General features: G+C 48.5%; 1 protein-coding gene across 3 annotated transcripts in view; it reads left to right on the top strand.

The window, feature by feature from the left end:
* CTBP2 (C-terminal binding protein 2) overlaps positions 1-27252 on the top strand; it is an 84841-nt gene that overhangs the window by 43571 nt on the left and 14018 nt on the right. For 2 of the 3 annotated variants that reach the window (XM_083149440.1, XM_083149441.1), the window contains 6 exons: positions 15573-15727; positions 17427-17571; positions 19317-19523; positions 21798-22012; positions 23010-23140; positions 26628-26755. In XM_083149440.1, coding sequence (XP_083005566.1) covers positions 15573-15727; positions 17427-17571; positions 19317-19523; positions 21798-22012; positions 23010-23140; positions 26628-26755 — 981 coding nt within the window. Of the gene's footprint in view, positions 1-8120; positions 9984-15572; positions 15728-17426; positions 17572-19316; positions 19524-21797; positions 22013-23009; positions 23141-26627; positions 26756-27252 lie in introns of those variants that run through there. The other variant, XM_083149439.1, reaches the window with a different exon arrangement.

Genomic DNA, 27252 nt, shown 5'->3' with positions numbered 1-27252 from the left:
TAGGACCAGTTTGGCCACTCTGATCTCTATCATCCGCATTGCCATTTACCATGAGGGAATCATGGCACAAACAAATGACATGACCCAGAAGATAGAGATGACAGTGGCAGCTCCAGAGGTGGGGCTGCAGCACAATTCAAAATTCAAATAGGGGAGCCACACCCACTGCCAGTCAGTCAGCTTAGAATTTCAGTTGGTGGCAGTGGGAGTGGCTCCTCTATTTGAATATTGAGCTGTGCTGCAGTTCCCCCTCTAGAGCAGCCACTGGAGATGAGCTTATTACTATACAGTATATAATTGGAGAAAACCTGTCATGTATAATGTACTGTATGTAGCTGGTGGTGGGGATGTGCCAATTATGTGGCAGCAACCTTACAAGCTGCCAGTCATGAAGCCTCCATTGGTGACATTTCTATGGTGCATCACTGTGGGGAGCCAGCAGAAATCCAGGACTGTAGACAGCTGTTGATAAGACCGTTATAAGGTGTATCTCTTAAAATGTGTCTGAATAATTTAATGACCTGGAAAACATGCACTGTGTGGGGTACTTGAGGTTCAGGGTTGGGAACCACTGCCTAAAGGTGGCCATACACTACTGTGATGTGTTGTAGCAGTACAGTATATGGCCATCCGACCCCCCTGAGCCACCGGGACCATCCCGGGTGGCAGGATCGCATGTCTTTTCACATGTGATATTTTGCATGCGACACCCCCCCCCCCCCCTGCCGCCCCCCCGCCACCAGGAGAGGGGCCAAGTCAGAGGTCTGATGGGCAACGGGTCCGACCTCTGGCTCCGCTCCGATGCACACGGGACCGTGCATTGGACCCGATGGGGTTGTCAAACACATCTGATTTGGGCCGATTTCTTGGACCGATCCATAAGGATCGGGTGAAATAGTCCCAAATCTGACTCGACTACTGGGGGCCTTTAGATTATCAACCTTTTCTCAGCCATCTTTCTACCAAGCTCTGGAAATCTACATGGGTGTTTCAGGATGTTATTAGGGAAGTGCTTCCTCAAGGCGCCCCTACAGTACTGGTTTTAGGGATATTCCTGCTTGTGCACAGATGTTATCATGAAACTGAAGTATTGATTAAGTTACCTGTGTGTAAGCATGGATATGCTTAAAACCTAGACTGTTGTGGTGCCTTGAGGACCGTGTTTGGTAACCACTGAATTAAAGGCTATTTTATGTCATGAACTTCCCTGAGAAGTGTTTTTTTTTTATTTAAGAAGAAGCTATATATTATTTTCACACCATATACTGTAATGACAGTTTAAATAAAGTACAGGAAACCATAAGTTCCGCTAAATAGGGCATACGGAGCAGCAATATAGTTACCGCTCGCTTTGTTTTTGGATTAAAACCCTTTTGGTCATGGTGAAATGTGATCACCACACTGCTGATTGCATTCATGTTATTTATTTATAGGACCCTAATGATCAGTAACAGATCCCGGTGACCTCTGACCCCGCTGATATTAGATCTCTGCCCTCCTTTGGTCCTCGAGGCCTCTTTGATTCCCGCTCCTTCCCCTTGTCCTGCACTCTACTTGATGAAGTTACCTCCGCTTTGGAAACTGTGTTTACAAAAACATTACCAGGGAACGATCGCATTCATCTTGTAACAGATACCGGGCGGCTTATTATTTACCTGTGACACCGGCCACTGCTCTGTATACAGATGGCCTGGATAACGTGTTGCAGCCAAGGATGATATCATCCCGTTTTGGAGACTGTGAATTATTCTTCCTGTCTTATTCCGTAATACATTTATCTTCCTGAAACATGCTGTAAATACTCAACCGGTTCCGTACATAGGGTGACCTCAGCGGCACAAAACTGGGGATAGCAGTCACCCGCACACTTCACCTTCATAGACCCCGAGTATATGCACTCGCTCCACTTCCCCTGTCCACATTTATATGCGTCACTTTACATGTACACGAATCACCTCCTCCCACTTGGCTCTAACCGTTCACGGTTCTCTCTACCCTAATAGCCTGATTCTGGTTGGCTCCAGAGCACCTGAGAGCCCACCCCAACAAATAACCCCCCCCGCCGCAGTTTCCCCTCACATCCCCTCGCATGCCACCGCTGCAGGAGAAATCATTTGATGTCAGACTCAACTGACTTTTATTTGTGGGTGTCGGGACAAAGACAAGGCGAGTGGCTGACGTCAGCGGCCCACCCATGTGTCCATGGGAACTCCTATGAAACGATGGGCGTTTCCATGGCTCAGTACCGCCACTGCCCCCTTCCTTCTCTCCATCCCCGCTGTGAATGGTCTGACGAGTGAGTAACTCGCTGTGGATGATTGCAGTCGGGATTTGCACATGCACAGAAATGCGCGTGCGCAAAACCAGACCATTGGGGCAGGGGCCGTTCCAGAATCTGCCCCTACAGTATGTCTTGTGTCTGTCCACCTTGTGTGCCGTCATTTGTGTCATTATATTGAGCGGTAAACTATATTGTTCATTGACGTCACTGGAACCCGCTGAACATGTGGATCATTGGCTATGAAGCCAAAGTGGACCTTCATGTTCAGCAGACATAGGGAGTCGGTAGCGATGCGCAGGAGCATGCATCGGTAACCATAGCGAGAGTACACACTTAACAGATATCACTCAGAACGGCCCATGTGTGCGATATCCTTTCATTTCTGGTCTAGTGGGTCTGGGGCTTAATATGTACTGAGAGAGGTAGATTTGGGTGGGGTTAATTCAAACTGAAATATAAATTCCATATAAATGTCAAAATAAAGCTGCCTGGGGACTCCTACACAGAGCATGTATGAGTCCCCAGAACGTGTATGATGCTCCAGAGCATGTATGAGTCCCCAGAACGTGTATGATGCTCCAGAGCATGTATGAGTCCCCAGAACGTGTATGATGCTCCAGAGCATGTATGAGTCCCCAGAACGTGTATGATGCTGCAGAACATGTATGAGTCCCCAGAATGTGTATGATGCTCCAGAGCATGTATGAGTCCCCAGAACGTGTATGATGCTGCAGAACATGTATGAGTCCCCAGAATGTGTATGATGCTGCAGAACATGTATGAGTCCCCAGAACGTGTATGATGCTCCAGAGCGTGTATGAGTCCCCAGAACGTGTATGATGCTGCAGAACATGTATGAGTCCCCAGAACGTGTATGATGCTGCAGAACATGTATGAGTCCTCAGAACGTGTATGATGCTGCAGAGCATGTATGAGTCCCCAGAACGTGTATGATGCTCCAGAGCGTGTATGAGTCCCCAGAACGTGTATGATGCTCCAGAGCGTGTATGAGTCCCCAGAACGTGTATGATGCTGCAGAGCATGTATGAGTCCCCAGAACGTGTATGATGCTGCAGAACATCTATGAGTCCCCAGAACGTGTATGATGCTGCAGAGCATGTATGAGTCCCCAGAACGTGTATGATGCTGCAGAGCATGTATGAGTCCCCAGAACGTGTATGATGCTGCAGAACATGTATGAGTCCCCAGAACGTGTATGATGCAGCAGAACATGTATGAGTCCCCAGAACGTGTATGATGCTGCAGAACATGTATGAGTCCCCAGAACGTGTATGATGCTGCAGAACATGTATGAGTCCCCAGAACGTGTATGATGCTGCAGAACATGTATGAGTCCCCAGAACGTGTATGATGCTGCAGAACATGTATGAGTCCCCAGAACGTGTATGATGCTGCAGAGCATGTATGAGTCCCCAGAACGTGTATGATGCTGCAGAGCATGTATGAGTCCCCAGAACGTGTATGATGCTGCAGAACATGTATGAGTCCCCAGAACGTGTATGATGCTGCAGAACATGTATGAGTCCCCAGAACGTGTATGATGCTGCAGAACATGTATGAGTCCCCAGAACGTGTATGATGCTGCAGAGCATGTATGAGTCCCCAGAACGTGTATGATGCTGCAGAACATGTATGAGTCCCCAGAACGTGTATGATGCTGCAGAACATGTATGATTCCCCAGAACGTGTATGATGCTGCAGAACATGTATGAGTCCCCAGAACGTGTATGATGCTGCGGAGCATGTATGAGTCCCCAGAACGTGTATGATGCTGCAGAGCGTGTATGAGTCCCCAGAACATGTATGATGCTCAAGAACATGTATGATGCTCCAGAGCGTGTATGAGTCCCCAGAACATGTATGAGTTCCCAGAGCATGTATGAGTCCCCAGAACGTGTATGAGTCCCCAGAACATGTATGAGTCCCCAGAACGTGTATGAGTCCCCAGAGCGTGTATAATTCTCCAGAACATGTATGATTTCCAGGGATCAAAGCGAATGCCTATGAGTTGTTAGATTTCATTAAAGGAAAAAGACACCCCAGAACCCGATTACGAATTGACTGTATCTGCGACTTTCTTTCGCCATTGAGAGCCATACCTGGGTTTTCTGGCACCCTTTGCCAGCCATGCCCGCTGAGCACATGACATCATGCCCAAGAAGAGGGTGATGCCGCTAGCTGCCTTATAGAAAGGTACAGCCCACAGCTTGCAGTGTGTATGTCTGGAGAGTCTAAAGCAGGCATGTCTAACGTTGGCCCTCCAGATGTTGTGAAACTACACATCCCAGCATGCTTTGCCACAGTTTTGCTATTAGAAAATGCTAAAACTATTGCAAAGCATGCTGGGATGTGTAGTTTCAAAACATCTGGAGGGCCAACGTTGGACATGCCTGGTCTAAAGGATGCAGTGATACTGACTGCAGGGAGCTAGCCAGATGCAGGGACTGTGGGGCTGCAATGGTGCTGCTAGAGCCCTGTGTTGCTCGTACACCGAGCCCTCATCTGCTGCTGCTGTATTCATTACTGTACTGTATTCTTTAGTATTGTGATGGCCAACCCTTGCTGGGTACGAAAGTTCTGTCTGCAACAGGCATCCTATCTCTTGTGGTAATTCAGACCTGATCCTATTATTGATAAACTGGGCATGCATACGGCCCGTAGTACGCATGCGCAAGGCCGTCCGGCGTTGAAATCCCGCTATATCATTGGCTGTATACAAGTTGATTGACAGTAAGCTGGCATCAGTGGGTGGTAACCGGCCGTTTCATGGGAGTTCCAAGAAAACCGCAGGCGTGCCGGAGGAAAATGCTGGAAGTGACAGGTAAAATGGTAGCCGTCCCCATGCCGTTTAGGGGAGGGTGTGTGACATCAGGAACAGGCCAGATATGCCTGTATTCATCCCAGCCATCAGGGAAAGTGTCTGGCTAATCGGAGCCTGCGATAACTGGTGCCCAGTGTAATAATCATTAGTTGGTGAGAGGCTTTCTTATCATTTTACACATCCATTCGCCCCGCGATCACATTCATTTTCAAGGTGGGATTTCACTCTAGCAGGGTGGTATATACCTGAACACGTGTGATAAACAGCCAGCCAATCAGCTGCTACCTGCCATGTTACAGGCTAGGTTTGAAATATTTCAGGCACAAGCTGATTGGTTTTTTTTTTATCACTCTCCATTTTATCACTTTTGAAGCTTAGTGCATCTGGCCCTCAGTATGCCCCCCATCTCTTCGGCCTCTCTGCTCTCAACTGTCTCCATATAAATATATTTCCATACATGCGCTACACATAGGCAGGTTATAATCTGATATCACATTGTCAGATGAGGGAGATCTTGGCCGTTGCTTCTGTTATTAGGTCACTTGGGTAAAAATAGCCTGTTTCATTCATCTGATTTGATCCTTCTTTGGGAGGGTTTACCGTTCTGCCGCAGCTGTGAAGGGGTTAAATGCCATCCTCATCCCAGCATGGCGGCTAATAACACACATCTGCTCTCTCTTCTTGTGTTTAGGATGGAACAGTCCGGGGCTCTGCAACAAGACAGGGCTCTGCAACCAGTAAGGACACAGCAATGTGCTGCAGACCCTGCAGTCACAGAATATTCATTATTCAGAGGGAACCATTGCACCGCCATCCCCCTGCGCTGTGTATTTGTCCTCTGTATATAGATTTAGGGATTACTGTGTGATCCTGTAAGGATTAAGGTCAGCGTGAGTTAGTGTGATGGGCTGCAATAAGCTGCTGTTGGGGCAGTGACGAGCTGGATCAGGAAACTCATTACACTAAGGATGCATTAGAAGAAAGGAAATGGATTCTGTAGTTGGGAGGAATGGCTTCCAGTGTCCTGCCATCTTCATTGTGTGTGGGGTCCTAACCAGACGTCACATAATAGGGACTGTCACATGTGGTGTCCAGTATATGGACACCAAACATTTATTTCCACTGTAGGAACAACTACAACAGTGTAGGGCAGGCATTCCCAACCACGGTCCTCAAGGCACACCAACAGTGCAGGTTTTAGTGATATCCAGGCTTCAGCACAGATGGTTTAATCAGAATCACTCAGGTACTAATTAAGTCACCTGTGCTCAAGCCTGGATATCTACAAAACCTGCACTGTTGGTGTGCCTTGAGGACCGTGGTTGGGAATGCCTGCTGCCACATGTATTACTCGGTGTAGTAACTGCCACATGGGTTACCCAGTGTAAGGGCTGCCATACACGCTGCCCAATGTAGCACAATAGGTTGTCCAGGGTAAGGTAATGTTACCAACTCATCCCTTTAATCCGGGACACATATTAATTACACAGGTCCTGTGGCAGTTTAAAACCAGGTGAAATGGAGTCTTGAGGTGTGGCAGTTTAAAACCAGGTGAAAGCCAGCCACAGAACCTGTGTAATTAATATGTGTCCTGGATTAAAGGGATGAGTTGCTCACCCTAGGGTAAGGACTGATGCATAGGTTGCACAGTGTAGGGATTGTGGCACAGGTTGCACTGTGTGGTGACTATTGCACAGTTTAGGGACTACCACACAGGTTGCCCAGTGTAGGGACTTTCGCTTTTGTTGCTCAGTATGGGGACTGCAGAACATACGCCTTGGCATAGGGACTTCCACGTGTTGCCCAGTGTAGAGACTTCACTGTCATTGCTCAGTATTGGGACTGCAATACAGGTGCATGTGGCTTGGCATAGGGACTGCCATGTGTTTCCCAGTGTAGGGACTTTACTGTCATTGCTCAGTATGGGGACTGCGATACATGTGGCTTGGCATAGGGACTGCAATGTGTTGCCCAGTGTAGGGACTTTACTGTCATTGCTCAGTATAGGGACTGTGATACATGTGGCTTGGCATACAGACTGACACGTGTTGCCCAGTGTTGGGACCACTTAGTTTTGCCCATGGCCTGGCGTGCATGCCGCTCTGTGTACGGCCAGTTGCAAAACTAGCTCATTGCACCTAGTACTGTCCTAAGTTATGTCTTGTGGAGACCAACATAGATGATAAATGATAGAGATTTCTATGTATCACATATATATGTGTGTGTGTGTATATATATATATATATCTATATATATATATATATACCTATTGCCTGCAGACTGAATTGGACTGTGATAATGCATTGTAATACTTGTAGATCATGTATAGACTGTGGATGTACTTCTAGTCTTTGCCAGTCATTCTCTGATGCTGCAGATTCTATACATCTTGCCAGTGTTGATCAGCGCCCCCCCCCCCCCCCCCCCCCCCGGATCATACAGAGTCAGCCCATCCCTGCATGAAGAGACTTGTTCAGCATCGTGTGGTCATTAAATCCTATCCCTGGCTAGATTATTCTTTTATCAGGAGACACTTAGTAGGGGCTGAGGCGTCTTATTTCCCCCCCACGTCCTCATTCCTGTCACCAGTATGAGACATGAGAGGCGCAGCAGTGACAGGGAGGGGGGGGGGGGGTGTTTGATAACAGAAGCCTGATTCTGGGTCCATTCTGCCTCACACAGGATTATGGTTTTACAGGTTTTCTAATCTGCACAGTTATCCATACAAATAAAATGTCCCCACCACTTTTTTAGTTCATGCAAAGCTACGAGGATTAGTTGCAGGCGCCCAGTCTGCGCCTGAAGCCTGCAGAAGCCGCTCACAACAACGGGGTGTTGTACTGTGTCGTCTTCTATTACCTGGGATTAATAATTCAGCCGATACTTTTGTAACTCAAGCCGTCTGTTTCTGTTTGTGCCTTCGGAGAGCTCAGGTGCAGCTACATCTGTTTATTGTGTGTGGTTTTTTTTTTTTTTCCTTTATTTATATACGTGTAACAGAAGATTTTAACTGAGACATTCCCCTGCCTCCTCCTCTAGCGCTGTGTCTAAGCCAAAAGGTTTTTTTTTTTCTTCCAATGCCGGTTCCAAACAAGCATACGAGCATCAGCCGTTCTCGTAGCTGGGATGCTGCAGGTTGGTATGAAGGCAGCTGGGAGGGAGACGTCTCATCAGGATATCAGAGAGCAGCCGGCATAAACAATTCTCTGACCTACAACGGAGAGGAAGCTTTTTACAAGCTGCCAAGCAGCAGATCCCGCGATATTCTCGTGCCAGGCAGCTCGGAGATAAAGGCGGACCTCTGTTCTTATCCAGACGCATATATCCGAGGTCAGCAAGGTCACTTAGTGCGTCAGGATCGCAGGCCGGCGTGGAATAGCTCCGTTCCAGACTCCAGCTATCCCTACGAGAGGCAGGTGGCAATGTCTGGCCGTGGATCTGTGCAAACTCACGATTACTATAATGAGCCTTCTCTGGCAGGCAGATCCCTGGAGAATCCTCGTTATTATAGAGACCCAGTGCTAAGTCGATCAGGACACACTTATGGGCCCCCTCCAAACCGAACCACCTGGGAACAGACTGCTGCACGTCCCTTTCTCCCTCAAGAAGTAGGTCGTCTGTACAGAGATCCTACAGGTAGAGTCATCACTGAGGGGCAGCGCTCCAGGAGTAGGGATTCTTCACCTGCCAGGTACGCAGTAGAAGCACCCAACCCCAGGTATGGATCCGACGCATCCACGTTTCCCAACAGGCAGCTCTATAATGAGATTATGGAAAGATCCATTGATCCTGCCACGGGGAGGCAGACAGCTCCTACCTGCCTAGTGGTGGAGCCCAGTGAATCCGCTGCTATGGACGGCACTCTGGGGACAACAGCTATTTCAGGAACTCGTGGTTACGGAGCAGGGAGAGAGAACATGAGTGCTCAGATGGCTTATGAGACATATGACAGTTCTCTAGTCCCATCCCATGGCCAGATCCCTATGTCGCTCTCAGGAGCAGAACTGAAGAGGGCAGACATGGAGTTCCTCTCTGCCCTGCGGAGCGAAGGCCTCTCCGAAGGTACCATTAGCGCGCTGTTGCAGCAAGGGTTCGACACGCCCAGCTCGCTGGCTGTTATGGAAGAACACGACATTAAATCGGTGGCTGCTAATCTTGGCCAAGCTAGATTGCTTTCAGGTCTTATCAAGAGCTACAGGGCAGATCTGCAGATGCTGAGGCAAGATCAGCAGAAAAGCAACTCCCTGAGATCCCGCGTTCGCTCCAACAGCTTCAGCCACCGCGGGGATCTCCTGCGCGGAGAATTCAACACTCAGCCCCTTAGCAATGCTGTGATGGATGGCGCTCCTAACCAACAACACTCGGTGTCGCTGCAGCCGGTCTCCCCCCGAATAGCTGAACTCAATCGCCGCCCTTCCAGCGCCCCGTCCCAGCACTTGTTGGAGACAGCCAACTACCAAACTTTTGGAATGAACGCCCAAAACCCACAATTCGTGCAAACTGGCGGCTATACCATTCCTGTTCAGCCTCGACCTGCATCCGCCTACCATGCCCAGTCTGGCATTCCCATGACTGTTGTACACACTACCGTCAACAGCGGGCCAAAGACTGCTTACCCCACAAGCTACACGGTGCCCATGGAACTGATGAAGAGGGAGCGCCTGCCACCCACATCTCCTGTGCACAGTCCGCATTGCAGCCCCCAGCTCCTGCGAAAACACGGGAGTCATATGGAGAACTCAATGAACTTGCCCCAAACTACCATATCCAACCAGCACTCCCTCCACTCACCTTATCAGAAAGTAACCAGGAGGACTGGACCACCCATCATTGTTTCCACCATGGCATCACCAGAGCCAAGTAACTATGTTCATTCTAGTTTCAACGGGGCAGGGAGGCTGGATTTGGGGTTTCCTTGTCTATCAGTGTTCTTGCAGTAGTGTGACGGAGATAGAAGTGGGAGCTAGAGTAACCTTTATCTGTAGTAGCATTATAACCTGCCATCATTTATCTTTGATTATTGCTTTAAGCTGGTTGCACACTGGAGCGAGATTGGGATGATTGTCGTAATGACAAATCGCCCACATCGCTGAGTGACAGACGCTATGCTTGATGAGATATGGCTAGCGCTGTGAAGCACATCGTCTAGTGTGTACGTGAATCGGACAACATGGTAATGTCTGCCCGAATTGACGTCACCTTCTTGCCACTCAAATTTCAGGGGGATCCTAATGACAGTTGTTCTAGTGCAGGCATGTCCAAACTATGGCCCTCCAGCTGTTGTGAAACTACAAGTCCCATCATGCCTTGCCACAGTTTTCCTCTTAGGGAATGCTAGAACTATGCCAAGGCATGCTGGGATGTTTAGTTTTGCAACAGCTGGAGGGCCACAATTTGGACATGCCTGTTTCAGTGTGTAGAGCAGCAATGATCAGTCGTATCTGTGACCAAATGATACGATATATCATTCGGTCATTCGCAAGATTGCAGTGTGAGCACACTCATTGTCACGTTGTGGGCTCATGGCAAATCGTCAGTAAAGTCGGAATTAATTCTGGTCGCTCCAGTGTGTACCCAGTCTAACATCTCTATGCTCTTTATAACACAGTAACTATCAGGTAACCTGTGGCTCTACAGTAACTTTCCCCCAAGCATTTGACTGGCAGAGCATGCTGGTGTCTGTAGTTCAGCATCTCAGGAACCACGGATTAACCAAGCCTGATGTATCTATTTGTTATAAACTTTATAGCGTTCATTTTGTACAAGGATTTCATTGCCGGATCAGAATCATAAGAGTAAAACAATTTCACGTTAAACCTCATAAACTTAATACATTAGTTCAGCATCACTGATAAGGGTCCTGAAAGCAAAGACACCAATATTAAATATTTGGGTCAGGATAGAAGTATTGCTGGTATGTATGCTGCTGTTATCTGGGAGTGCAGTGGTTCTCATACTCGGTTCTCAGGACCCCACACAGTTCATGTTTTCCCGGTCTCCTAGGCAGGTGCACTCATTACTCACTGACACATTTTAAAAGATCCACAAGTGGAGCTAATTATTTCACCTGATTCAGTGAGGAGACCTGCAAATCATGCACTGTGTGGGGTCCTGGGGATCGATTTTGAGAACCTGTGCACTAGTGGATCCAAGTGTTTACATCTCTGGGACAGCGGGTGAATTTATATATTTATATATATATATATATATATATATATATATATATATATATATATATATATATATATATATATATATATATATATATATATATATGTATATCGATATCAAAGTGAAAATAATGAACCCTTTCCTTGCCAGTGGCATTGTTGAGGAGCGTGGCGCTGTCACTGAAGGGGTTAAGTCTGCGTAAGCTGAGAGATCATTAGACGCTAAGAGGCTTTTTCCTCCTGAGTGTGCGGAGCATCTTAAGAGATCCCCTTATGTAGTTGTTCAGAGAGTCTAATCTATCACGGTAACCCTGCAGAGGGAGTGTTCCGGGATGGTTGTTAGGATTAGACCAGGGTTGGACAACATATGGCTCTCCCTTTGTTGTGGAATCACAAGTCCCAGCAAGCCCAGGCCTCCTGACCTATCCGCAGCGCCAGCACTGATCAGTAACACCTCTTGACCACAAACTAGCGCAAGGTGTATGAAATTAACAATGAAACATTCCCAGGCAGTGAGAGGGTTAAGTCACGCTGCAGTTGCTTAATAAGATTCAGTGTGTGTCTGTGGCTGCTGTGTAGAACCGGTGGGATGAAGCTGTTTTATTACACGTGAGGTCTGAGCACAGAACCAGAAAATATCTGAAAGCAATCGCTCTATCCTTTCATTGACACCAGCAGAAGAGGCTGAATGTGGCCCATATATATATATATATATATATATATATATATATATATATATATATATATATATATATATATATATATATATATAGTGGTATCGAAGACCCCCTACACTGCCCCCCACCAAGTATTGGTACGGATTAAAGGGATGAGTTGGTCACCCTAGCAACATCCCATTCCATCTTCACTAGCTCGGGGCATGTACTGAAGTTTAAGGGTTACCGGAAATAACAGGGGTCGAGTCACGTGTCTTTTTTTACCCTGCAGCCCTATCATTTCCCCAGCGTGGAATTACCAGCAGAGCGCATGACATGAGACGTCTATTCCTACTGCAGTAACTTTGGTCCTTTTATTTAATTTTATATAACGAGTCGCCCCAGCAACAGGAGGCGGCGACTTAACTCCCAGGATGAGCATCTCCACGGTAACCTCCAAATTTATCTGCCAGGGCCTGCGGGCTCTGGAGGGATGAGGCTGGCACAGACGCTGCCACAGCGACACTACTGCAGTATGTTTACAGAGGCAAGGAATTAGCTGTGTAAACTGTGGGCGCGCAGCTATTATTACCTTCCCCGGAGACAGGGGATAATGCACTGCAAGGTTCTGGGACACAGGGGGGTGCTAATGCGATAATTACACTCATCAGCAGCACAGTTACTGTTCTCTTTCTATTCTTATTCGTCTGCCTGTTTGTTTTAGCAGCGGATGTTTAAGAGGTTAATAAGGCCTATTAATATTGGTTAATCACTAATATGTGTGGTTATTGCAGCAGTAAGATGTCTACCAGTTACACAAATCAGAGCTGGCACTGTAGGTACCGCAGTGCAGGTTGTATGGTACATTGGGGCGACAGGGAGAGGGGGTTATTCCCCGGCGGACACAGTCCTGGATGTCGCTCCAATAGAATGAAGTCCTGTCACATGTGCTAATGTGGGTCACTTATTATCTCGTGTGTGTGTGTGTGTGTGTGTGTGTGTATGTATGTATGTATGTATGTATGTATATTCTAGTAAACCCGCTCAAAGCTTAGTCTGTTACCTTTTGATTGCCTCTGTGTTTGTGCATGTATGAGCGAGAAAGAGATGTAGTTTCACTCGCTGCCAACAGATGACAGTGTTTCGGAGACATGTTTACCCACTGCCCTTATTACTTTGGGCACGGATGAGCTTTAAGCAGACGTGATTGGTTATTTTCTTGGCCCTATAGCTAATTTTGGGTAAGGGCCGAGCGATGCCCCTGCATTCTGTAGCCATATACCTCTTCCTAGAGTGAACACATAAGGGCGAGATGTACTAAGTCTCGAAAAATGATAAAATAGAGAACGATAAACAAGCAGCCAATCAGCTCCTACCTGTAATTTTTTCAAACCCAGCCTGTAGGGTGACAGTTACAAATTGATTGGCTGGTGTTTTATCACTTCTGTCCTCTGTGTAATAGAAGCCGCATTATACATAACACGTGACCTCCGTGTGACCGAAGTCTTTTTTTGTGACTTTTTCCGTTAAAAAAACAAAACATTGTTTTTGCAAAACAGACCAAATGTGACACACAAGCAGCTTCTGCTGATTAAAATTAAATGTGGCATACCTACGGTATATTCTATTCCGCGTGCAGGGCCGGCGCTACCCACTCAGCAGCTCCTGCAAAGCAGGGAGGCGCCATGCTGAAAAGGCGTTGTCTCCCTCCCTGCTCTGCTAAAGCTTCCTCAGCCCTCACTGTCACTGCCTCCTGCACGCCGCCCGCAGCGCCTCTCTGACAGCGGGCGGCAGTATGGAGAGGCTGAGCAGCTCCCTGCACCGCGCACACAAACTGTCCTCCTCCTGTCACCTGCCCCCTCTTCCTCACGGACACTTGCGCTGAGGCATGTAGTCCTGTCTGTGAATGCCTGGATGACATGTCATGTCCGGATCCGCCCCCTACCCATTGCTCCCTGCGCCAGTCAGCTGTCAATCAAATGACGAACAGGCAGCAGTGCCGCCTCCCCTTCCTTCCCTCTTCTCAGTGTGCTGTGCCAGTGCCACTGCCAGTCCTGAACACTCCGCCCCCTCTATCTCCTCCCCTCTTCTTCCATCTCCTCCTTGTCTCCCCTCCTTTTCCCCTCAGTCAGGAGTGCTGCACATACTTTTTGTACTGCTTTCGGATCGCATCGCACACACATTGCATGCATGCCGTGTGATGCGATCTAGCACATAATGTATGAGATTGTTGCAGCTTGTATAGGCAACTTTAGTGCCTGCAACATTTTGCGGACACAGCACTGAGATGGTGTATGCATACATGTACATGCACCAGATATCCTCCATAGGATCGCATGTTGCATACACTCCCACAATCGGGCTGCAGCTTGTTGCAATGGCAATGTGAAAGGGCGCAAAATGTTTGGTTTGCAGGAGGGCGCCGGACACCCTAGAACCGGCCCTGTCCGCGTGTGACTGTGGCTGTATGTGTATAAGAAATGCAACGTTACTGTGTCTTTCGGGAAAAGCTGCTTGTGCGTCCTATTCGCTCCGTTTTAGAAATAAAATGCATTTTAAAGGAAATGTCACTAAAAAAGATGCCCGGCACTTCCGAGATGCACTATGGCAGGAACGTACAACCGCAGGCATAGGAGACGCTGACCAAAAGGAGAAACTGCACCTGTCATAGGCTGGGGCAATTTTTAATGGTGTGCCCAATGGTTGGCGGGTACAGATGAACCTAGCGGAGTGATAGCATTTAGGAATGTTAAACGGGGGAGTCCTTGCACATTCAGCCGCATGGTTATACCCAAGGAAATGACTTTGCCGCACTTTCACAAAACCGCAGAGGAGCGACTGACGGTACACAATGCTGTGTGCGTCAGAATGAGGCCCATTGCATCTGTGCACACCCAGATTAGTTCTCACAGTAATAAATACATCAGAGTTAATTGCTCGCTTCAGCTGTAATTAGAGCAGGAATGGCATCTGCAGTTAGAGCGAACTAACAATTGCCGAACACAGATCTGTAGCTTCTCCCTAGGTCTTTCCTGACCTACCGGGGACACTAATCATAATACATTTATAATCAATGAAGAGGCTAATGTCAAACTGTGGCTTTCCTTGCTCTGTAAGCCAGCATTCCCAGGTAGGGCGAGAAATTCACCCTGCCCAGTGGGTCAACACTCAAAAAGTCTACGTCAACCCCAAATGGTGTACATAGACACAAGCAAAGGTCGACAACTGAAAAAGTCGACATGAATGTACCGAGTCTTCCCGCATGTGTCCCTTCGCTCATCGTCCTTTGGGCACTTTACTATTCCCAATAAAGTGGAATGTAAAGTACAAAAAAGTAAAAAAGAAAAACTCATGTCCACCTTTACATGTGTCGACCATTTGACCATATGTATGTCGATTATGTATGTTTCCCTTTGATAAGCAGGAGCTCAGCACAAACAGCAGCACTTAGTGGAGCACTGACATGTGAGTCAGTGTCTTGTGGGACATATGTACATAGAATGGGGCATGAAAGGATACTATATAAGTATACCAAGCTTTTCTGGTCTTCCTAAGTGTCCCCATACTCTGACATATACAGGTATAATTATCTAAGCTGCTGCTGTGTCTCTATCATTCCTCAGGTATGCGGCCCCAGACTCTCAATGGTCCAATGCACCCTCGCCCGCTGGTAGCTTTATTAGATGGAAGGGACTGCACGGTGGAGATGCCAATCCTGAAAGACCTGGCAACTGTGGCTTTCTGTGATGCCCAGTCTACACAGGAGATCCATGAAAAGGTACGGCCAGTAAATAATGTGGGTACCAGCCACAGTCTTGTCATTCGTCTTTATTACTAGCTCCCATGAAGATGGAGGGAAGAACGGTGGGCATCATGGTCACAGCCAGTGCATGCGTACATCTATTACACCTTGTGATGTTATTATACGGATTGTTCCCTTATTTTAGCCTTCCATGCTCAATAACTTGGTGTGCTGGAGCAGATTGAAGCCTCCAGTTCTGTTACCCCCAATCCTCTATATGCAGAATGGGGACACATTTGTGTTTAGTACTCCATCACACCATATTGTGCACTTTGGAGCCCAGAACCACAGTTCAATATGTCCATCATTTGCTAGGGAGTGTTGGGTACACCGTTGTCCTACAGCAGAGGTGGGGAACCTTCGGCCCTCCAGCTGTTGTTGAACTACACATCCCAGCATGCCCTGCTAGAGTTTTGCTATTTGGCTATGCTAAATCTGTTGCAGGGCATGCGGGGATGTGTAGTTCAACAACAGCTGGAGGTCCAAAGGTTCCCCATCCCTGTCCTACAGCATGGGTGGCCAAAACGGTCCTCGAGATCTACCAACATTCCACATTTTCCAAATCCCCTAACTGGTACACAGGTGTAGTCATTACTAACTATCACATTCCCCAGACCACGTAGTTGGTGCACAGGTGTAGTCATTACTAACTGTCACATTCCCCAGACCACCTAGCTGGTGCACAGCTGTAGTCATTACTAACTGTCACATTCCCCACACCACCTAGCTGGTGCACAGCTGTAGTCATTACTAACTGTCACATTCCCCACACCACCTAGCTGGTGCACAGCTGTAGTCATTACTAACTGTCACATTCCCCACACCACCTAGCTGGTGCACAGCTGTAGTCATTACTAACTGTCACATTCCCCACACCACCTAGCTGGTGCACAGCTGTAGTCATTACTAACTGTCACATTCCCCACACCACCTAGCTGGTGCACAGCTGTAGTCATTACTAACTGTCACATTCCCCAGACCACCTAGCTTGTGCACAGGTGTAGTCATTACTATTTGTAACGTTCCCCAGACCACCTAGCTGGTGCACAGCTGTAGTCATTACTAACGGTCACGTTCCCCACACCACCTAGCTGGTGCACAGCTGTAGTCATTACTGTCACATTCCCCAGACCACCTAGCTGGTGCACAGCTGTAGTCATTACTAACGGTCACATTCCCCAGATCACCTAGCTCAGTGGTTCACAACCCTGGTCCTCAAGTACCCCCAACAGTGCACGTTTTCCAGGTCTCCACACAGAACCACAGGCAAAATAATTAGCTCCACATGTGGATCTTTTAAAATGTGACTGAATAATGAGTGCACCTGCTGGGGGACCTGGAAAACATGCACTGTTGGGGGTACTTGAGGACCAGGGTTGGGAACCACTGACCTAGCTGGTGCACAGCTGTAGTCATTACTAACTGTCACATTCCCCAGACCACCTAGCTGGTGCACAGCTGTAGTCATTACTAACTGTCACATTGTCAAACCTGCTGCATTCATTCTTACTATTGATCCGCAGGTGGCCTGAAAAACATGAAATGGTAGATCTTGAGGACAGGTTTGGCCACCCTTGTCCTACAGTCTACAGGGACTGGATAAGCACAGCCCTGTTCTAATATTGAAAACAGACAAATGTTTACAAGGTTGTGTACTTGTATACTTGCGTTGTAGGTGCTGAATGAAGCGGTGGGCGCCATGATGTATCACACCATAACACTAACACGTGAAGACTTGGAGAAGTTTAAGTCCCTGCGGATTATAGTGCGGATAGGCAGCGGCTATGACAACATCGACATCAAGGCTGCGGGAGACATGGGTACGTAATGCTGTGTGACCATATGGCTATAGGATTGCTGCCTCAGCCACAGATTACTGTGCCCGGTGTACAGCATATGTACATGCCCCCTATCTGTGCCCTCTTGGTAACAGAACAAATGCCAGGACTGTAAATTAATAGTCGTAGTACTGGAATGACCCAGAACTTGCTGAATGGTTTGCTTACAGCATCGTCAAAGACTAGCCTGGCTTCTCCAATCACAGTGTCTGTGGCTTTATGCTAATGATGTTACTATACCCTTCACCATGTGTACCAGCATGAGCAAGGACTGAGACGCCCGCTCGCAACGTCTTAAGATGCTGCATTGTCGCCTTGTACGTAAAGTTGCAAACATGAGTGGCAGCAACGATGCAACCCTATAAGGTACAGTGGCCTCCTATGTCAGAGGCCGTGTGTCTTTGTACACGCACTTGACCCAAAAGAGGATACCTCTGTGTCCCCAGATTTGACAGGAATACCTCATCGGGACACATGCGCAGTGTGACCTTTTTAGGTTTTCGCACTGTGAGCATTGCGTGTGAATGTGAGTCAGGCCCTTTGACAGTAGTGCACTTTGTGTAAGTCAGGCCTTGTGACAGTGGTGCACGTTGAGGCATTGCATGTGACTGTGAGCCAGGCCTTGTGACAGTGGTGCACTTTGAGGCATTGCGTGTGTCTGTGAGTCAGGCCCTGTGACAGTAGTGCCCTTTTTGGTATTGCGTGTGTCTGTGAGTCAGGCCCTGTGACAGTAGTGCCCTTTTTGGCATTGCGTGTGTCTGTGAGTCAGACCCTGTGACAGTAGTGCCCTTTTTGGCATTGCGTGTGACTGTGAGTCAGGCCCTGAGACAGTAGTGCACTTTGAGGCATTGCATGTGACTGTGAGCCAGGCCTTGTGACAGTAGTGCCCTTTGTGGCATTGTGTGTGACTGTGGGTCCAGGCCCTGTGACAGTAGTGCACTTTGAGGCATTGCATGTGACTGTGAGCCAGGCCCTGTGACAGTAGTGCACTTTGAGGCATTGCATGTGACTGTGAGACAGGCCTTGTGGCAGTGGTGCACTTTGTGACAATGTGTGTGACTGTGAGTCAGGCCCTGTGACAGTAGTGCCCTTTGTGGCATTGCGTGTGACTGTATGTCCAGGCCCTGTGACAGTTGTGCCCTTTGTGGCATTGCGTGTGACTGTGGGTCCAGGCCTTGTGACTGGTGCACTTTATGACAATGCGTGTGTCTGTGAGTCAGGCCCTGTGACAGTAGTGCCCTTTTTGGCATTGCGTGTGTCTGTGAGTCAGGCCCTGTGACAGTAGTGCGTGCATCTGTGAACCAGGCAGTGATTATTCTCATTGAAAAAAATACATGGGTTTCGGGGACCCCTCACTTTATAAAGTTGGGGTCCTACTCCACTGTTTTTGGGTCCCATCACATATGCTTTTGAGTCCTCTCCCACTACTGTCACTACAATGACTCTTAGGGGGGCAGAAAAAAGAGTGAGTGGAGTGAGAAACAAAAAGGTTGTCAGGGAGAGAGTCAGCAAAAAGAGAGAGGAGCAAGAAAAAGGAGGGCCGAGAAAGAGGAGGAGAGAGGGAAAAAGAAGGAATGAGAGAGGAGACAGAGAGGGTGATAGACAAAGGGGGAAGAGCAGGAGAGGATAATTGTCATCTGGAAATGTAAAAGCTCCTTCCGTGTGGAGGTCCCAGGTCCTGCGGGACAGGAGTGAGCTCACGCCTAATGATCCTGCTTGTGTTGTAGGTGTGGCAGTGTGTAACATCCCATCTGCCGCTGTGGAGGAGACCGCCGACTCTACCATCTGCCACATACTCAACCTCTACCGGAGGAACACCTGGCTGTACCAGGCTCTGCGGGAGGGCACGCGGGTACACAGTGTGGAGCAGATCAGAGAGGTGGCATCAGGTGCAGCACGGGTCCGTGGTGAAACGCTTGGCTTGATAGGATTTGGTGAGTACGGAACTGTAAATGTTACCTGGTTATTAGATGTACCGTAAAATCACTGCAAATTGATAAGCCGGACTCTAAGGGGTTTATTTACTATGATGTGAGGTCTATGGAAGATGGGGCGTTTCCCATAGCAACCAATCAATCAGTAACTACTTCTTATTCATTTAACACCTTCTAGAAGAGAATAGATAGAATCTAATTGGTTGCCCATAGCAATGTGCCATCTTCAATAGAACTCCCATCTTAGTAAATTAAATTGAACAAAGCTTCTAAAAATGTGTTTTGCCCATAGCAACCAATCAGATTTTGTCTCCGAGAAATGATAGACAGAATCTGGTTGGTTGCCACTGGCAATATAAACTCATCATTTTTAGAAGCTATAGTAAATGTTAGCTCCTCTGTGATTGGTGCGTCCACAAATAACACAGTACTGTAGGTACACTTACTGCTGGGGTGACATTCCCGACGTATTACGGATTATAGGACCTGGCACTTATTTACTGTGCCCATTACCCGTCAGGGTGTCTGGTAATTGGTAAATGCCTTTTATGTTCAGTTCAGGCAGTTTACCATTTGACTGACCAGTATCCGTATACCTGTATCCTGGGGCATGCTGGGAGGGGATCCGTGTACAAGAGCCCGTAAGTTTCTAAGGGGTTAATGGAGTTACCCTGCACAGCGAAGTCCCACCAGGAAGGGGTTCAAGTACATTTGAAAATGGGTTTTTAACACATTTTCCCTAAATCTGGCTGTTCTGTATGTAATCTATAATCCCCTGCAGAGTGCGGATATAGGGCCCCGACTGTTTGTAAGTAAAGTAAAATATCAAGTAACTGGGTACAGCCATGTTGCGCTGTAGGCGGGGCAGATGCAACTTGCTGAGAGAGTTACATTTGGGTGGGGTGTGTCCAAACTGAAATTTGACATTGCAGTGTAAAAATAAAGCTGTCTAACATTTGTTGGATTCATGCAAAAGCAGCCAGTATTTACACTGCACAGAAAAAACAGTGTCCATCAGTTTTGCTTTACTAAACATCAGGCCAAATGTATTTTGAGTAGTCACAGAATATAATACACTGCTGTAGCTTGAGCAGTCACTTGGAACTTACTGCTTTTACAGCTCGTGGAACTCTCAGCCATGTGACCGTTCTGCTTTAGCAGATACCTCAGTCAGGGGCGTATTAACGGCCTCCTCTGAGCGGGTGTGCTGTAGACCGTCGTCAGAATCCCGACTGCCGGGACTCTGACAGGGGGCGGGAGCTACGAAACCCCTTGAGGGCTCACCGCCCTGCGGGCTCGGTGGCTTGCTGCATCCGCCACATGTTCTATTCTCCCTATATAGGGGTCGTGGTCCCCCACAAGGGAGAATAGACCCTTGCAGTTGGGATCCCAAGTGTCAGGCTTTTAACAGTCAGATTCCGAAGTAGGTCTACTGACCGTTGAAATCGGGAGTGTCGGGAGGCCATTCGGCACCACTCTGAGCAGCAGGTGGGTCCCCGCTCCTCCGCAGCATCAGGTTGGTATGCTGCGGGTGCAGGGTGTAAAGTGCAGGACACCCTGTAAGTCTTAGGCCTTCCTCTATTGTCAGACACATGCAGTATACACTCTATGCACATGGAGGTGCCTATACATAGTTGTAATTGACCACAAATTGATATTTGCATTACCCAAAATAATACGACCAATGTAGCCTATATATATGCGAGCCTGTGATGCCGGGACCACTCATTCTGCCCATTACACAGAAGCTCCTCAATACATTCTCTGACCAGGTCGGGAAACGCGTTCGTCACCAGCTTCCAGGGCAAATCCCAATCAATATCTCAAAGAAGGTTAATTAGGCCTAGCGGTAATTACGGTGACCTAGATGGGCTCAGCCATTGTCTGTCTGCACTGTTTGTGCCCCCATCTGACTGTTTGGCCTAATACCGGACCAGCCCAATCTGCCTGATATAGCAGAACATGGAAATGCTTGTGGGGTACTAAGTTCAGGTGTAGGGGATGTAGCACTTCAGGCTGATGTCACATGTGCAGTTCAGGCACCATCCGAAGAGTGGCCGGATTCGGACCTGTGCGTGCAGGTTTGAATGGCCCCCATATCACAAGACCACGCGTTTCACTTTCTGGCTGTTACATTGCTCAAACACGTCTGCCACCAGTCAAGCACTCGGTTGTGCTCCTCAGGGGAAGTGCACAGTAGCTATATACATGACTGTGACACCATTGATAAGCAGGTGGCCAGGCCTCTCACCTGGGTCTGTTTTCTCCCCACAGGTCGGGTAGGACAAGCAGTAGCTGTAAGAGCCAAAGTGTTCGGCTTCAGTGTTATCTTTTATGACCCGTACCTGCAGGATGGGACAGAGCGCTCTCTGGGTGTGCAGAGGGTGTACACGTTGCAGGACTTGCTCTACCAAAGCGACTGCGTGTCTCTGCACTGTAACCTGAATGAACACAACCATCACTTAATTAACGACTTTACAATCAAGCAGGTAAGAAGGCTGTTCATTGTGTCGGGCTCTGAGTTCACATAAAAGTACTGTGGAATACCCTATTTCTGTGCATAACAAATAGGCTGCTCCAGGCCTGCAAGATGTAGGCTCAACCGCTCTCTATTCGCATCCAGATCACACAGCCGCTCTCCGCCTTGCCCCCCGATCACACAGCCGCTCTCCGCCTTGCCCCCCGATCACACAGCCGCTCTCCGCCTTGCCCCCCGATCACACAGCCGCTCTCTGCGTGCCCCCCGATCACACAGCCGCTCCTCTGCATGCCCCTCGATCACACAGCCGCTCTCAGCCTTGCCCCCAGGTTACACAGCCGCTCTCCACGTGCCCCAAGGTCACACAGCCGCTCTCCACGTGCCCCAAGGTCACACAGCCGCTCTCCGCGTGCCCCAAGGTCACACAGCCGCTCTCCGCGTGCCCCAAGGTCACACAGCCGCTCTCCGCGTGCCCCAAGGTCACACAGCCGCTCTCCACGTGCCCCAAGGTCACACAGCCCCTCTCCGCATGCCCCAAGGTCACACAGCCGCTCTCCGCATGCCCCAAGGTCACACAGCCGCTCTCTACGTGCTCCAAGGTCACACAGCCGCTCTCTACGTGCTCCAAGGTCACACAGCCGCTCTCTACGTGCTCCAAGGTCACACAGCCGCTCTCTACGTGCTCCAAGGTCACACAGCCGCTCTCTACGTGCTCCAAGGTCACACAGCCGCTCTCTACGTGCTCCAAGGTCACACAGCCGCTCTCCACGTGCTCCAAGGTCACACAGCCGCTCTCCGCGTGCCCTCCGATCACACAGCCACTTTCCGCATGCCCCAAGGTCACACAGCCGCTCTCCCCAAAGTCACACAGCCGTTCTCCGCATGCCCCAAGGTCACACGGGCCCTAAGCTTACTGCAGCTGCTTTCGCCCCAAGACCTGTGATCACACCAGACACAGGGAAAGGCAGGGGGAATATTCAGTGACTGAGTTGTGCTTATGTCGGCAGATGCGGCAGGGAGCGTTCCTGGTAAACACCGGGCGAGGAGGCCTCGTGGATGAAAAGGCTTTGGCTCAGGCACTGAAGGAGGGCAGAGTCCGAGGCGCAGCACTAGATGTACATGAGACTGAACCGTTCATGTGAGTATCGCTAACCCAAACATGTCTATTATATAATAATAAAAAAGTCTATTTTTACACCTGGGGCCACAACCCACATGTTCTGCCACTGATCACAGAATCCAGCTATCTTAGGACAAGACCAAAAAATGGCCCAATGTTCCCACATTGCCGTATTGTCTCCAGCAGGCATTGGATAGGGAGGGCCACATAGAGTGTAGAAGTGCGGGGGATATATATTGTTGATGGATGAGCTTATAAAATTGTTCAATGTGGGGTTGGCATTTAGATACATGGAAGCACTTATGGAATACTACTTGCCATTCCTTTTCAGTAAGGGTACAGGCTCAATCCGATTCCCATTTAGTCTGGGAACCAAACCTTGCTTGCAAGGATCTTGCTGGCTTTTGAGTTTCAACCAGTAAGTTATACCACCATGATATGGCCCCTCCCAGGGTCTGTTTTTGTAAGTTGGTGGTAAATATATTTCGATATTGGAGACAGGATACGTAGTGGTATGCAGATATTCTATAGCCAGTGTCTTAGCTGGAGGTATAGCAAATATCAGTGAAAGTAACTAGAATACCCTCTATCGTGATTTAGTGAGAGGACCAGAGGTCCAACGATAGGTCAGGAATTAAGCACGCTAGCCCTCTTAAGGAGAATTCGGTACTTGTATACTATCACGGCTCCCATCGCATGCCATATGTAATGGCATGCGATTTTACCGGGTTTTTAATGCATTTGTGAAAAAATCGCATGCGATGCCATTTTTCACAAAAATCATGGACATGTGATCAAATCATGTAAAATGCACCCCAAATGGCATTTTTCACACTGTATCACCCCAACTATCAACGCCAACCCAAAGCGTGGCGAGCCCGCGAGGGGCGGCGGTACGCGTCCTACGACCTTTTCATACCCCCACTATCCACGTCGGCGTGGAGTTGAGAACAGAAAGTGTGGCGAGCGCGGCGAGCCGCCGAGCCCGAAGCGTGGCGAGCGGACGCGGATACCTTCACAGGTATCTGTGTCCCCTCGCGGGCTTCACCGGGCTCGGTGGCTCGCTGCGCTCGCAACACTTTCTATTCTCAACTCCATGCCGAGGTGGATAGTGGGGGTATGAAAAGGTCGTAGGACGCGTACCGCCGGCGCTCGCCACGCTTCGGGTTGGCGTTGATAGTGGGGGTGATACAGTGTGAAAAATGACATTGGGTGCATTTTACATGATTTGATCACATGTCCATAAATTTTTGTGAAAAATGGCATCGCATCGCATGCGATGCGATTTTTCCCTGTACGATGCCCATCGTGGGAGCCGTAATAGTATACAAGTACCGAGAATTCTAATGGGGGGGGGGATTTCATGATTCAACGATACAAATGATAACCACGAACGTCTAGCGGAGTGTGATACGGAGGATTGTAGGATAGAGTTTAGTCTTTCGGAGGTGGGAAGCCATAATATATCAGTTAGAGGGAGAGGCGAAAGTAATCCTCCTTCCAGGACCCAAGGTTTGAAGTTGTCCTTCACAAACCAGGCTCCCAGGGGTACCAGGGTACATGATACAGGACAAGCCGCCCTCTGACTACGGGAGAGACATTTTACTTCTAGCGAGTCTGGGTTTCCGGCACTTCCAGAATGCATACAAATTCGGCCTAACCACGAGATGTCAAGTAGCATCCAGTCGTTAGTCACTGCACTGACTTTTATTCCCGTTGGAGTCCGCCGAAGAGGGCAGGCATCAGCCCGCCTGCATACCCAGTGGAATGCCCAACTTTTTCATGGGGGATGCCCATAAAACGTTCCCCTGCCTGCCGCTCTCCCTCCCCGTGTGGACACCTCGGTGACTGTGTTCGCACAGCGGCCCTGCACATGCATATAATCCCCAATACCATCGGCCCCTGGAGCGAATACACCATGTAACGATTCAACGTGAATCCCCCCCCCCCCACCCCTGTGCCTAATGGGATCTTATGGCCACAAGCCGTAAGTAGGCCTAGAGCCATTAAATCTATTATATGGACAGAAGTGTGCTGACATTCATCACTTTACACACCTATGGGCATTACTATGGAGCTGGTCCCATGGCTGCACATCCACTCAACTACAAGGGCATTAGGGACGCTGGAAAAGAAGGCCACACATCACACCAGCTTTCCTCCAAAAATCCAACTAGTTGGTTGGATGGAATAAAAACCTGGTACTGGATGGGAGCGAATGTAAACAGTAATTAAGTCATTTGTTTCCCAAATCATAAAATGGACAACAACTGTCACTCAGACAATGTACTGTAGTTGGACCTATTTGATTTAAACAATTTCACTGAATGTTTTTGTCCATTCTCCTGCGTTTGAGCACATTTGCTTATTGCCATTTGCCCCCACACAGTACCAGATTTTCAGCCCAACCAACCAACTAGTTGGATGGTTGGAGGAAAGTTGGTCTGATGTGTGGCCAGCATTACAGTCAGCGTTCTAATGGATTCAAAAAGTTCCTATGGGGCCGGATGTCATCCCAGGTTCTTCCACACCAAGCTCGCCAAGCCGAGGGCCTTCCCCATACCTCTGCCTCATTGCTGGAAGCACATGATTCTCGCGTGTCATAGTATTAACCCTTTTAGTACCAACGTTGCCGTGAAAATATCCGCTAAAAATGCCAGCGTCACTCACAGCGACTGTTTTGGACATAGTATTTATCTAACCCTCAATTAATTGACTTCAGATCATTTGCGGCAATAACTAAAGTGACTCATATTCCTTGACTACGGCCCTTGCACTTTAGGGCAGATATTTTGCACATCTTTCACAGCAACGTTGACACTCAAAGGGTTAAGCATCAATATTTTCCGTCACTGGTACAAATTGGAGGAGGCCAAACCATGACAGACCTGCACCAGAGAACCATAGCTCTTTCACAAGCTCAACAGCTGGCAGAAACCATTCTCCTGGCAACTACCAAACCCACATCTGCCAGTCAGACACATGATCCTTTATTTTACCCATCCGGAGCAGGGCTTGGCATTATGCATGGTGATGTGAGGCTTGGAAACCCAATCCTTACTCTCCCAATGAACGGTTCTTGTGCTGCTGCTTCCGCTGTCAGTTTGTAGCTCAGTACTAAGAGTTGCAGCAGAGCTCAGACTGTTTTTATGCCCTGCATGTACAAGCACCTGGGAGCCCCGTTCTGGGAGCCCATCTGCCCTGGTGTCGCTTCTAGATGTCTCCACGTCACAGTAGCAGCACTTAGATGACCAGGGCAGCTCTAGCGCCTGATTGCTGGGAAACGGACAGCCTATCACTGCCTGGTTAAACCCTCATTCTACTGGTAATGGTTGGCTCTGGTTGTCAGTATACTTCTGGCCATGTCATATATAGGTTTACGTGTTTTTAATACTGTCATACACGGCTTCATTCTGGTGTTATGAAAGATTTCTTGTAGGGTGTATTGACAGCTGTTCTTCCATAAGAAGTCCACAATCACCAATCCATTTGTAACCATTTGCAGATTTGCTCAGGGTCCACTGAAAGATGCCCCGAATCTGATCTGCACCCCCCACACGGCATGGTACAGCGAGCAGGCGTCCCTGGAGATGAGAGAAGCTGCAGCCACTGAGATGCGGAGAGCGGTCACAGGTACGGTGCCGGCATAGGGGGGATTATCATGCACTAGGTGGTGGTATATAGGTCTCCTTGTTTTTGCACTGCTCCTTGACGGCAGGAGAAACATTGGAGGTGATTCAGGTTGGCTTGCGAAGCACATTTGGTTTGCTGCACTGCAGGTGGGGCAGATGTAACATGTGCAGAGAGTTCGATTTGGGTAAGTTACTGTATTTTGTTTCTGTGCAGGGTAAATACTGGCTGCTTTATTTTTACACGGTAATATAGACATCAGTTTGAAGTATACACCCCCCAGCCAAATGTAACTCTCTCTGCACATGTTACATTTGCACCACCTGCAGTGCAGCATTGTTTTGTCCATTAGCAAACCAAATGTGCTTTGCGAGTGAACCTGAATCGCCCCATTATATAGTATTGTCCTTAGGATTCCATGTCCTACCTTTCTGGCTAAGGGGAGATATAAGTCACAGGGACCATAGTCCATTCTGTCGCTCTTGGCATCATGGTGAATG

Source organism: Crinia signifera, chromosome 6 (genome assembly GCF_055691185.1).
Source record: "Crinia signifera chromosome 6, ASM5569118v1, whole genome shotgun sequence".
In the NCBI taxonomy this organism is placed as follows: domain Eukaryota; kingdom Metazoa; phylum Chordata; class Amphibia; order Anura; family Myobatrachidae; genus Crinia; species Crinia signifera.
The sequence above is the reverse complement of the archived record's forward strand: the minus strand, read 5'-3'. Positions and strand labels throughout refer to the sequence as shown.